Genomic DNA, 12,640 nt, shown 5'->3' with positions numbered 1-12,640 from the left:
CCTACCCCCCCCACTGAAACTGACCCTACCTATGCCCAAACTAGCCTCGTCCATGACCAACCTGGCCCCGCCCACATCATACCTGATACCCACCCACACTAGACCTGATCATGCTCACGCCCAACCTGAACCCCTCACACAGGACCTGACCCCATCCAACCTAACCCAACCCTGCCTATACCCGACCTGAGACTAACACTTCCCCCAGGACCACCAAACCATCCTGCGTGCCTGGGCGGTAAAGGACTTTGCCCCCAACTGCCCACTGTATGTTCAGATCCTCAAGCCTGAAAACAAGTTTCATGTCAAGTTTGCAGGTGCGCAGGGGGGCTGTGGGGGGATGTCCACATACCTGGGGGTGCAGGGGTCGTGCAGGGGGAGAGGGCCATCCTGGGGGTGCAGGTCATACCTCTTAAGGCTGATTAGGGAGACAGAATCGGGCAGAACCAGGGCACCAACCGCTGGCAAGTCCCAGCATGGTGGACGGCAGAGCTGGCCCCATGGTGGGCAGCGGGTGGGGGGTGGGGGGTACAGGGCACAGGGTGTGAGGGACTCAGGGTACGGGGACGGAGTGGCCTCATACTCCTACAGACCATGTGGTGTGTGAGGAGGAGTGCAAGTACGCCCTGCTGGCTCTCAACTGCATCTGTCCAGCCACATCCACGCTCATCACGCTGCTCGTGCACACGTCCCGTGGCCAGTGAGTTCTGCAAGTCCTGCAGGGGGCTGAGAGTGTTGGGGAGCCTCAACAGAGCGGGGAGCTGGGGGGTCTGGGAACCACATTGATCCCCCCCTTGCTCCCAGGGCAGTCACGGCCACCAACTGGCTTTGGTCCCTGGCCTTGGACCTAAAAACCAGGCTGTGTCCCTGACCCCTGAGAAAACTGCCCAGTAGCCTTTCAACCTTCCCAGACTCAAGAGTGTTCAAGGCCCTAAAAGTGCCCAATGTGGGCCCGGAGAGATAGCACAGTGGTGTTTGCCTTGCAAGCAAGCGATCCAGGACCAAAGGTGGTTGGTTCGAATCCCGGTGTCCCATATGGTCCCCCGTGCCTGCCAGGAGCTATTTCTGAGCAGGCAGCCAGGAGTAACCCCTGAGCACCGTCGGGTGTGGCCCAAAAACCAAAAAAAAAAAAAAAAAAAAAAAGTGCCCAATGTGCCCAAAGCCCCTAGAGAGCACCGACCCCAACCTCACTGTCCTGTCCCTGACTTTGCTTGGCCTGCCCTGCTCGACCCCTGACTCTGCTGGCCTGTCCACAGGGAAGGGCAGGACTCCCCTGAGCAGTGGCAGCGCATGTACGGCCGCTGCTCGGGCAACGAAGTCTACCACGTGCGCATGGGCGACAGCAAGTTCTTCCGAGAATACCAGGGAAAGAGCTTCACCTACGCCGCCTTCCACGCCCACAAGAAGTGCGCAGGAGAGGGTGGGGCATGGGTGGGTGGGTCGAGCAGGAACGGGGTTTGGGAGGTTTGGGTGTGGGGTTTTTATGGTGTGTGGGCGGGGCTTAGTCTGCGGTAGGTCTGGGCATGGGAGGTTAGAGGCAATGCATAAGAATAGGGCCGAAGAGATAGCACATAACGGGTCACCCTGCCTGCCAGGGACGATTTCTGAGTGCAGAAAACCCCTGAGCACTGCTAGGTGTGACCCCCAAACCAATCAATTCATCAATAAAGTTTAAAAAAAAATAAGATGTGGGGCCAGAGAGATAGCATGGAGGTAAGGCGTTTGCCTTGCATGCGGAAGGAGGGTGAATCCCGGCATCCCATATGGTCCCCCGAGCCTGCCAGGAGCGATTTCTGAACATAGAGCCAGGAGTAATCCCTGAGCACTGCCTGGTGTGACCCAAAAACAAAACAAAACAAACAAACAAACAAACAAACAAAAAATAAGATGTAGGATGGGATGCTGGGAACAAGACATGAGGGTGTGAGGACTGGGCAGGGCATGATGTGCTGGGGGTGGGGCATGGGGATACTGAGGTGGGGCATAAAATGTGTGTGGGATGGGGCCAGAGCGATAGCACAGCAAGGGGGGGGTGGTAATTTGTCTTGCACACAGCTGACTCAAGTTCAATCCCTGGCATCCCAAATGTTCCCCTGAGTATGCCAGAAGTGATTACTGAGTGCAGAGCCAATAGAAACCCTTGAACCCAAAGGGTGTGGCCCCAAAACAAAAACATATGTCTAGGCATGGGGTAATGTGGGCGAGGTAATCTGGGGGTGGAACATGGGGGTGGGAATTTGGGACACTGAAATGTTGGGCAGGATATATAGGAACGCTGGGGGGCAGAAGGCATGGGATGCTGAGTGGGTAGGATGTGGTGCCATGAACATACTGAGGACACTGAACTAGGGTCTTGAGCTGGCTGGGCTGGGAGCACAGGTGCCAAGGGGGTACTGGACAACCAGTACAGTTGGGCCATGTCCCCTCTGGGTCCTGTGTCTGCACCCATAACATCCATAACAGACCCTCTGCATGGCCTATGCTTCACAGGGGCACTGACCTCAGTCCTATTGGCATCTGCATCTGCCCCACAGGTATGGCGTGTGCCTCATGGGGCTGAAGCGTGAGGAGAACAAGAGCATCCTGCTGAACCCGGGCCCACGGCACACACTGTCCGCCTCTGACACATGCTTCTACATCAACATCACCAAGGAAGAGAACTCAGCCTTCATCTTCAAGCAGGAGGAGAAACGGCGTGCAGCGGGCCCTGCTTGGGCAGGCTCAGGGCGAATGCCTGTGCACAGTGCCATTGCCTCCATGGGTGAGCCACTGCCCTGGGCTGGGCCGGGCTGGGCAGGGCCGGGCATGGCTGAGCCTGAGGAAGGACTGCTAGCCTGGCCTCCGCTCTGCCCCAGGGACTGTGGCCATGGACCTACAGAGCGCTGATTGCCAGCCAGCACCTAGCAGCAGAGGCGGGAAGCTGGCACTGCCAACAGAAAATGGCGCGGGCAGCCGGCGGCCCAGCATTGCACCGGTCCTGGAGCTGGCAGACAGCTCAGCTCTGCTGCCCTGTGACTTGCTGAGTGACCAGTCAGATGAGGACGAGACAACGCCATCCGAGGACGAGGCGCTACCAGCTGTAGAGTGAGCGGGTGGTGGGTGGGGAGGTTCCCTGGAGCTGCGGGCAGTGAGGCCACCCCTTACCTGCTCCCCTTGTCCACCTGGGCCTGCTTCAGACCCACCCCAGAACAGGGGGTCTTGTAGGGGTTGGAGCTGCTCAGAACTCCAGGCCAGCGCTGTTGGGATTTGGGTGTTTACACATGTACTTGCATGTTGTGTACGTTGCAGCCCACATCCAAGCTGGCCATGGGGCATCCTAGGCTTTGGGGGAATGTGGGCAAGGACTGAAGGATGATAGTATGGCGCCCCTGTGTGGTCAGTGGAGGCGCCACTGAGGCCTGTCTCTATAGGTACGTCAAGGGCTACCCCCCAAACTCACCATACATTGGCAGCTCCCCCACCTTGTGCCACCTTCTACCCGTGAGGGCGCCCTTCTGTTGCCTTCGACTAGACAAGGTGGGTGCACAGACGGCAGGGTGGTGGGGAACCCTGGGGGACCTGAGTGGATTCAAGCTGCCTGCTCCCCGTTCCAGAGCACCTCTCCTTTGCCAGTTACTTTTTCCTTTCCTTCCTCTCTCTTTTAAATTATTTGGAGGGGGGGCACACCTAGCAGTGCTCTAGGATGACTCCTGCCTTTGTGCTCAGGAATTACGCATGATTGTGCTTGGGGTACCATATGGGATGTTGGAGATGGAACCTGGGTCAGCTGCATGCAAGGCCTGTGGTCCTTTGGCAATTACTGGAATTTGCAGGGACGCACAGAAACACACTCAGACATACACATATACAAACATACATGCACATACAGACACATACCAATACATACATATACAGACACACAGGTATACAGAGACACACATATGCACAAACATGCATATAAAGACACATACACACACACCACCCACTCCTGCCTCCAACCAGCCCACCCTGCGCTCAACCCTCCTCACTGCATATGAACCTGGTGTACATCTGAAAAGGGGAAAAACCCTACCCAGGGCTGCACACCCTTGCCGAATCTCACACACACACACACACACACACACACACACACACACACACACACACACACACACACATCCCAGCCAGGCCACACATGAACACCCCTTCCAGGTCACACACACAGCCTGGTCAGACCACACACTCAAGGCCACAGCTCATGCACACACTGTGCATAAAACAGCCTATGTACACGTCTGCTTGCATGTGTCCCCCACTCCCTTTGCTCCCAGACCATACCTCCAGATCCTGAGGGTGGGGTGAAATGGGTGGGGCTCCAGGGGACCCTCGAGGTCATTTCTTTGTGCAGTGGGTAGGGGAACATATGGTGCTACATGGCTCCCGGAGCCCCCAGCTGCCACCTTCCGTGCTGACCCAGCTCCCCGCAGGGCTGCAAACACAACAGCTCAGAGGATGCCAAGGCCTATGGCTTCAAGAACAAGCTCATCATCGTGTCGGCCGAGACAGCAGGCAACGGGCTGTACAACTTCATCGTGCCCCTGCGTGCTTACTACCGTGCCCGGCGTGAGCTCAACCCCATTGTCCTCCTGCTTGACAACAAGTGAGAACCCCACATGGGACCCCCACACCCACATGGGGGTGGCTGGGGTCTCCTGAGCCACAGCCCCTCCTGGTCTGACTCTCCTCATGCTAGGCCAGGCAGAGCCCCTGTGCCTTTCAGGGTGTCTCTCATCCCTCCTAGTCCTCGTGATCCCCGGAGCTGGGCAGCCTTAACCCAGGACCCAGCCTGGAACGTTTGCCCCAGGCCTGAGGAACCCCTGCAACCTCAATTTTCCTGGGTGCTGTGAAGAGCGGGTGGGGGGCAGAAAAGGCCGAGCAGGTGGCTCCCCCAGGGACCTGTTCTCCCCAGGCCTGACAACCACTTCCTGGAGGCCATCTGCTGCTTCCCCATGGTCTACTACATGGAAGGATCCGTGGACAAGTAAGGACCCTGCCAGGGGTCAGCCCAAGACAGCCCCAAGACCCCCACCCCAGGGACTTGCCCCAGGCCCACCTCTGGGCCTGAAGCCTCAACAGCCCCACCCCATGTATCAGCCCCTTGCACCTCAGTCTGGATAGCCCCTCCCAGCCCTGCCTTCAGACATCCTGCCTAGCCCCATATGTTCTCCCAGTCTGGATGCCCTGCTCTGTGTCCCCCTAAGCTTGGGCATCCCCTACCCTACCCCATGTCTCCACTGTCCCCTACCCTGGTCAGCACCACCCTGTGCCCCCACTGTCCCCTTCCCCCAGCCTGGACAGCCTCATTCCATGTCCCCATCTTGTGTGTCCCCCAGCCTAGACACCCCCTATCCCACCCCATGTCTCTTTCCACTGTCCCCCACCCTGATTAGCACCACCCTGTGTCCCCACTGTCCTCTCCCCCCCAGACTGGACAGCCTCACCCTGTGTCCCCGTCTTGTGTGTCCCCCAGTCAAGACAACCTCGTCCCATTTCCACCCGCCTGGACAGCCTCGCCCCGTGTCCCCACTCTGTGTGTCCCCTCAGCCTGGACAGCCCTGCTCCAAGTCCCTGCCCTGTGTGTCCCCCCACAGCCTGGACAGCCTGCTGCAGTGTGGCATCATCTATGCCGACAATCTGGTGGTGGTAGACAAGGAGAGCACCATGAGTGCTGAGGAGGACTACATGGCAGATGCCAAGACCATTGTTAATGTGCAGACCATGTTCCGGTGAGCCAACGTGCATGGGTTGGCAGCCTGTATGGGTACCCCAGGCACCCAGCCTCAGTGGACCTGTGCCCCACAGGTTGTTCCCCAGCCTTAGCATCACCACGGAGCTCACACACCCATCCAACATGCGCTTCATGCAGTTCCGAGCCAAGGACAGCTACTCCCTAGCACTCTCCAAGCTGGAGAAGGTGAGACTACCTTGTGGGTGCTGATGTGGGGTTCGGGCACGTTCCTCTGGGCCAGAATGTCGGTGTCATCATCAAGGCTCTCACAGGCCACTGGTGTCCATGGTGGCTGGAACAGAGGATCAGGACCCACCTAAGGGCCTCCATCCAGCTAGCTGCTCCCTGGGGATCCAGGACAGACCAGACACCCACTGGGCTCAGCCACAGGATCCATGTATGTGGGTCCAGCAGGGCCAACTCCAACCTCCCAGAACTGTCAGATTCTGAGAGGGAACCAGGAGAGGAGCAGTGACATCTATGGCCAACCCCTAACCTGCACCCCCCAGCTGATGGCAGCCATCATATGAGATCAATTCAGCCCTGGGAAGGGGTGGACACAGGGTGAGCCCCAGACAGATGGGAGCCCTGGTCCTGGGACTGGTATCCCTGGAGCCGCTAGCCTAAAACTGGAATGAGATGCTTGGCCTGAGCACCAGGGTGTCTGTGTGGCTTTGCTCCGGTTATTGAAGAGTGTGGGTCCATCAGCACCCAGAGTCCTGGAGTGGGTGGTACCCAAGAGTGGGGTGCAGCCCAGCTCCCACCTCCTTTCCAGAGAGCTGCATGTGGTGGGGTGGGGAAGCTGAGGGGCATCCCATGTGCAACACCTGAGCCCTGTTTCCCACAGAGGGAGCGTGAGAACGGCTCCAACCTGGCCTTCATGTTTCGCCTGCCCTTCGCTGCTGGCCGCGTCTTCAGTATTAGCATGTTGGACACGCTGCTGTACCAGGTCAGGCTTCTGGGGCGCCCTGGCCCGTGGGAACCCCAGCGCTCCCCTCCCAGCTAATGCACAAGGTGCCCATTCTTCAGGTGGCTATGGGTGACCACACTGAGCCCCAGGACTGATGGGGCCTCCCACAGATGGCTTGGGTTTCTCTGCTCAGTCCCGCCAGTCACTGGTGAAGGGCCCCAACCCCTAATGCAACGCGCTCCATACCGCACTCACGCATGCATGCATGCATGCATGCACAGGGCATGTTCAAGGCAGGCACAGAGACTGAGTCCCTGCTCCACCGCAGTCATTTGTCAAGGACTACATGATCCCCATTACCAGGCTGCTGCTAGGCCTGGACACCACGCCCGGTTCCGGCTACCTCTGCGCAGTGAGTCGGGGTGCGGCAGCCTGGGGAGGTGGTATGCGAGTGACTGCATGAAGTGGTCCGTGGGCACCCAACAGCCTGGCTTAGGCAGGTCCTGTGTGCTGTAGATGAAGATCACAGAGGCAGACCTGTGGATCCGGACCTATGGGCGCCTCTTTCAGAAGCTGTGCTCGTCCAGCGCCGAGGTCCCCATTGGCATCTACCGCACCGAGTGCCACGTCTTTTCTTCCGAGGTGTCCCCTTGGCCAGTGGGAAGCGGGGAATGGGGGAAGTGGGGAGCCAGAAGCAGGGCTGGGGGCACCCACACCCACTCACTCCTGCCTTCCTTTACAGCCTCCCGATCTCAGAGCCCAGGTGAGCGCCAGTGTGGGGCTGCTGGAGCTGCACCCAAGCCAGCCCCCGTGGACGCCCCAGCCCCAGCCTCACAGTGCTGCCTGGTTGGGAGTCCCCTCTGAGAAGAGGAAAGGGGGGGGGGCTCTGCAACCAAGTCAATACCTCCCAGAAACGGGTGCAGGGCCGTGGGGCTGGGGCCAAGTGAGCAGGGAGGCACTTTCCTGGTGACCCCTGAGCCCATCACCCTACAGACACCCCCTGAATGCCTCCCAGGTCTCTGTGAACATGGAGGAGTGCGAAGACACGCGGGAGGAGAAGGGGCCCACTGAGCCAGCTGAGCCCCCGCCTCCACCACGCCGCAAGAGCCTGCAGTGGGCACGGAGGCTGAGCCGCCGGAGCCCCAAGCCTGCGGCCAGGTACGTGGCGGATGCATGGAGCCAGGAGAGGCTCAGCCTGTGCCGCCGCTCAGAGCGCCAGGAGCTGTCAGAGCTGGTGAAGAACCGAATGAAGCACCTGGGGCTGCCCACCACAGGCTACGGTGAGGGGCCAGGCCATCTGGGCAGTGGGCAGAGCCGCAAAACAACATGGGACCCAGCAGAGGACCCGGACTCGGCCCACCCCCTAACCCCTATCCCCGTGGTCAGCATTCAGGAGCCTAGGGAGGGGGTGTCTGACAGCCCCATCTGGCCTGCATGCAGGGTGCCACGTCATCCCTGTCTGTAACACCCCCTGATTTCTGCAGCTTTGCAGGGAGGCTCCCTGCACCTGCGTTCTTCCTCTCCCTCAAGAGGGGTGCCCATCCACTGCAGCCTCAGCCCATCTGTGCCCGGGGGCCCTCTCTGGCTGGCCCAAGTGATGCAGCTACAGGAAACAGCAGCCCAGGGCTGGCCCATCTCAGCACCTGCACTGTAGGAGCTGCTGCTGCTGCTGCTGCCTCTGGGAAGGGTGCAGGGAGCTGGGTGATAGCCCACAGCCAGTACTGGGCTGACCATGTCCTCGCACCCCTCACCACCACCGCTCAGGCCCACCTGGACTCTGCCCAGCTGCCGCCCCGCCCGCCACTCTGCTTGCTGACCTCTCTCTCTCTCTGTCTGTCTGTCCCTCTTCCTGTGTGTTCTGTAGAGGATGTAGCAAATTTAACAGCCAGTGATGTCATGAATCGGGTAAACCTGGGATATTTGCAAGGTAATTGGGCCGCTGCACGCACGGGGCATGCTCCCCCTGCAGGCAGGCAGGAGTAGGCCAGAGGGGCCTGCAGATGGGGCCTCGTGCCCCTGGGCTGATCTGAGAAGGACCCTAATCATGGTGGGTGCCCCCCAGGGGGCACTCACACCCGCCTCCGTAATATACTGGAGTCACCCCCAGCCAGACAGACAATGAGCATCCCTTGGATGTTCCCAGGCTGCTCCCTGTACCCCACAGGCAGAGCAGGAGATGGTGGGCTGCCCTGCCAGGGCTGCCTCCACTTTGCCTGTGTTGGAGCTAATGACCCCATTTCTTCCAGGCAGCCCCAGCCCAGCAACGCAACAGGTTGGAGCAGTCATGGGGGCCACCCTGCCCCGGGGCTCAGCATGTACTGGGCCCACGGCTAGATCGAGGCAGGAACAGGCCCCACTCCTAGCCCCCCACTTATGGGGAGCTGAGGGAGCCTTGTAAGGGGCACTGTTGCATCTTTGGGCATGTCCCCTACAGAGGCTGCCCCAGCACCACCAGCTGCACGTGTCCATCTGGGCCTTCCTGCAATCTACATCCTGCAGCACCCAGGACCCCCTGCTGCACCCCCATGTGACAATTCAGAGGTGCTGAAGGCAGCCAGGAGAGGAAGTTGGGGGAGGCCTCCATAGCCAGGCTGTGACTGGCCTCCCAGTTGCCCCAAGGCAAATGGGTGCCAAAGCAACTCCTGGGGGCAGCCTTTGGCTTCCAGCGGGAGGTGTAACCTCGTGGTGTAGCTCAAGAGAGGACGCTCTGTCATTTCCTCTGGGCTGCCTGGGAAAATGAGGTCTGCCTCAGAGTTAACCCCAGCCCAGTCCTGGGCCCCATGACTTTCCCTCGGGCCCCACTGCCTGGCACATCAGGGGATATGGTGCCTTCTCAACAGAACCTGATTCAGGGAGAGAGGGTTCCTGTGAAAGTTGCCAGCATCCCCTTGAAATGCACCCCAGGACTTCACTGCTCCTCACTCTGGGTGGAGCCGCACTGGTGCAAGACATGAAAGGGTATAGGATGATTTGTCGGCGCTGCACTGTAGCTCCCCACACCAACCTCCCAACCCATCCTACATGTACTCCCAACACCAAACCTCTGTGCACTCAGCACCCCACAGCCCACCCACGGCACCCCAGCCCTTCATCCAATACCGCTCAGCCAGCCAGCCACCCATGTACTCCCATTCCCCAACTCCTATGCACCCAGAGCCCCCATTCCAGCCCCCTCAAATTCCAGCTCCCCTGTACATTACAGCCCCCACCCTCCAGTCTATGTACCCCACTGCAGCCTGCACACAGTTCCCCAGATTCATGGCAGAACTGCCCGATGCTCTTGCTCAGCCCTCCCAGCCTATGATTTTTTCCTTTCTCTTGTACCTGTCAGGGGCACTTAGGCCCTCTAGGGTGCTCTTTGGCTGGGGACGCTGAGGTCGCAGCAGGTGGCAAACTGAGGTTAGGTCACCTGTCTGAGGTAATCCAGGTCCTTGTGCGTGGCCAACATGTCCATGGGTGCCACAGTTGCTTGAGCCCCTGAACCCACCACAGTACTGGGGGGGGGGTTTGAGGAACCAAGGAGTGACTGAGGGGCTGGGCTGCGGGCACACGGGAGGTGTGCTCCGTGCCCCTGCCCAGGCTGAGCTGAGGCAGCTCCGAGGGCAGCACGGTGGTGACCAGTGCCTCCCCTGCAGATGAGATGAACGACCAGCAGAACACGCTGTCCTATGTCCTCATCAACCCCCCACCAGACACCAGGCTGGAGCCCAATGACATTGTGTAAGTCTCGTCCCATGCCAGCTTGGGGGCCTTCCGAGAGGATATGGCACCCAGAATTCTTTGCTCCCACAGGTACCTCATCCGCTGTGACCCCTTGGCCCATGTGGCCAGCAGCACCCAGAGCCCGAAGAGCAGCTATACCCACAAGCTGGCATCCTGTCACCCTGCGACGCACGACGAGACACAGCTCTGAGCCAGTGGCCCTGTCCCCACGTGGGACGGACTTGACTGCAGCTGTTTTTAACCGTTTCTACCGACCTTGACTATCTGTCTGCACAATATACCATAACTCGTGACTAGGCTGGATGGAGGCAACCCCTGCGCATGTCTGGACTCAGGGCTCTCGGCCCAGCCAGGCTTCCAGGATGGGGCTGCTCTGGCCAAGCCCAAATGTTTGAGGTCATTCCACCTTCCCCAAGGGGCCCTGTTGGTCTTGGACACATGGGGAGGGTTGAGGGGGGGGGGTCTCATGGGAACTGGTGCTGAGCACGAAAGAGACCCCTAGAGGCCACAAACTCAGTGACCCAGACTGGGGAGATGTTCGTTCTCAGGTGGACACTGCACCGCCTGCCACCAGGACTGGCCAGGTGAGCCCCAACTCCCAAGCACAAGGCCATCAGGGCCCAGTGAGGGGGTGTAGACAGCCCCCTGTACTTGGGACCAATTTTGCACAGCAGGTGCTGACTTGCATTAAATGGATTTGCTCTGCAAATTAAACGGATTTGGCTCTAGGGTCTCCTATAGGCCCCCACCCCATCAATTCTGGAGGGGGTGAGCCCAAGACAGACCCAGGCACCCCTGAACAGCTGTGTTCTGCTCCTGAAAGCAGCAGTTATGGGGGTGCAGGCTCACCCTGGTAACATGAAGGCACATGAAGGGAATGTAGGGAACTCCATGAGGCAGGGGAAGGGAAGAGTAGTTCATTCCCCCTGTCCCCCAAGTGTGGGTGCTGGGAGGTAGCAGGAAGAGCTAATGGGCGGGGAGCTTGGGGGCCTGGGACTCCGCTGGGAGGGGTCTCATGGGGCACCCACCCCTGCTCTCCAGAGGTTGCACCCTTCAGAGGTGTCCTGGCTCCCAAATGCTGTGTCTGAGACGAATAGGATGCAGAGGAGGTGGGGAACTGGTGTGGGACTAATACAAGCCCAGGCACCACCCCAAATCCTGCAGCTACTACTCATCGCTGTCTCTAGTTGGACATATGCACAGGATTCCAGGCCTCATGTACCCACAATTCTGGGGAGGGCCTGGGGTTGTAGCAGTGAGAGTGGATGTCTCTGATGCACTCCACTGCTGAGGCTGGAAGATGGCAGAGCCTCCCCTGCTGCCTAACAGCACTGTGGGTGCCACCATAAGGACATCAGACGGGCCACTTGGGGATGATGGCCTCCATCCCATCCTGTGACCCCAATGCATCCAGTGACACTGCACCCATAACTCAGTATCCCTGTACTGTGACCCCAATACACCCTGTGACCCAATGTCTGCATCCAGTATCCCTGTCCTGTCCCCCATGACCCCTCTGTATCCTGATCCACCATTCACACCCAGAATTCCTGTACCCCAGGACCCGCTCTGAGCTTTGTCACCTACCTCACACAGGTGAGCTTCTTGGTGTCACACTGGACCTCTGGTCAGTGCAAACAGGAGAGCCAGGACCGCCTGCTCTACCTAACTGGTCTGCGGGTTCCGGCACCCCTTCCACACCTTGATTAGGGCCCTGTGCACAGAACAGGTTCTCAGCCCTCAACCAAGGGCATTGTCAGGTTGGTCTGCTGGCCCCCAAACACAACTCTCATGTGTCTTGCAAACCACAGCCTGTGTCTCCACAGCAAAGCAGTTACCAGTGACCTGTTTGCAGGGCCCTGGGGCCCGTCCATCACCTACACTCAACTCCACTGAACGGAGCTCATCATAGGATGGGGAAGTAGGGACAGACCTGAGCTAAAAACATTCTTGGGAGCCACTGTCTTCACAGGAATCATGGCAAGAGGCCACCTTGACCCTCATTTCCTCTCAGGGTCTGTTCTGGAGTCTGATTCCAGTGTCTGTGCACACAGGGGAGAGGGCAGCTCCACAAGGCAAGACTCAAGTTCTCCATGACCCATCACGGGGTGTCCAGTCCCCTCAACCCACTGTCAGGTCCCCACAGCTCCTGCCCAGTCTGACTGTTGCAGCCACATCTGGTGCGATGTGCTTCTGAGCAGCCCCAGAGACCAGTGCTGCCCCCAGAAACAGCCAGTCATGGGCTGGACCATCCCCAACAT

The 12,640-nt window shown here is 59.2% G+C and overlaps 1 protein-coding gene across 5 annotated transcripts in view; it reads left to right on the top strand.

Moving 5' to 3' along the window:
- The window catches only part of KCNT1 (potassium sodium-activated channel subfamily T member 1), a 32,636-nt gene extending 21,543 nt beyond the window's left edge, over positions 1-11,093 (top strand). For 2 of the 5 annotated variants that reach the window (XM_049773596.1, XM_049773594.1), the window contains 18 exons: positions 209-317; positions 592-700; positions 1,257-1,406; positions 2,535-2,761; positions 2,856-3,084; positions 3,411-3,516; positions 4,446-4,618; positions 4,928-4,999; positions 5,610-5,744; positions 5,821-5,932; positions 6,594-6,695; positions 6,985-7,068; positions 7,173-7,298; positions 7,399-7,419; positions 7,672-7,936; positions 8,521-8,583; positions 10,292-10,376; positions 10,449-11,093. In XM_049773596.1, the coding sequence (XP_049629553.1) occupies positions 209-317; positions 592-700; positions 1,257-1,406; positions 2,535-2,761; positions 2,856-3,084; positions 3,411-3,516; positions 4,446-4,618; positions 4,928-4,999; positions 5,610-5,744; positions 5,821-5,932; positions 6,594-6,695; positions 6,985-7,068; positions 7,173-7,298; positions 7,399-7,419; positions 7,672-7,936; positions 8,521-8,583; positions 10,292-10,376; positions 10,449-10,569 (2,289 nt within the window). In that variant the 3' untranslated portion in view covers positions 10,570-11,093. Of the gene's footprint in view, positions 1-208; positions 318-591; positions 701-1,256; positions 1,407-2,534; positions 2,762-2,855; positions 3,085-3,410; positions 3,517-4,445; positions 4,619-4,927; positions 5,000-5,609; positions 5,745-5,820; positions 5,933-6,593; positions 6,696-6,826; positions 6,923-6,984; positions 7,069-7,172; positions 7,299-7,398; positions 7,420-7,671; positions 7,937-8,520; positions 8,584-10,291; positions 10,377-10,448 lie in introns of those variants that run through there. The other 3 variants (XM_049773598.1, XM_049773595.1, XM_049773597.1) reach the window with 2 other exon arrangements.
- Positions 11,094-12,640: the final 1,547 nt, after the last annotated feature.

The sequence above is a fragment of the Suncus etruscus genome, chromosome 5 (genome assembly GCF_024139225.1).
Source record: "Suncus etruscus isolate mSunEtr1 chromosome 5, mSunEtr1.pri.cur, whole genome shotgun sequence".
Taxonomy (NCBI): Eukaryota; Metazoa; Chordata; class Mammalia; order Eulipotyphla; family Soricidae; genus Suncus; species Suncus etruscus.
This window is presented reverse-complemented; position numbering and strand designations above follow the sequence as displayed.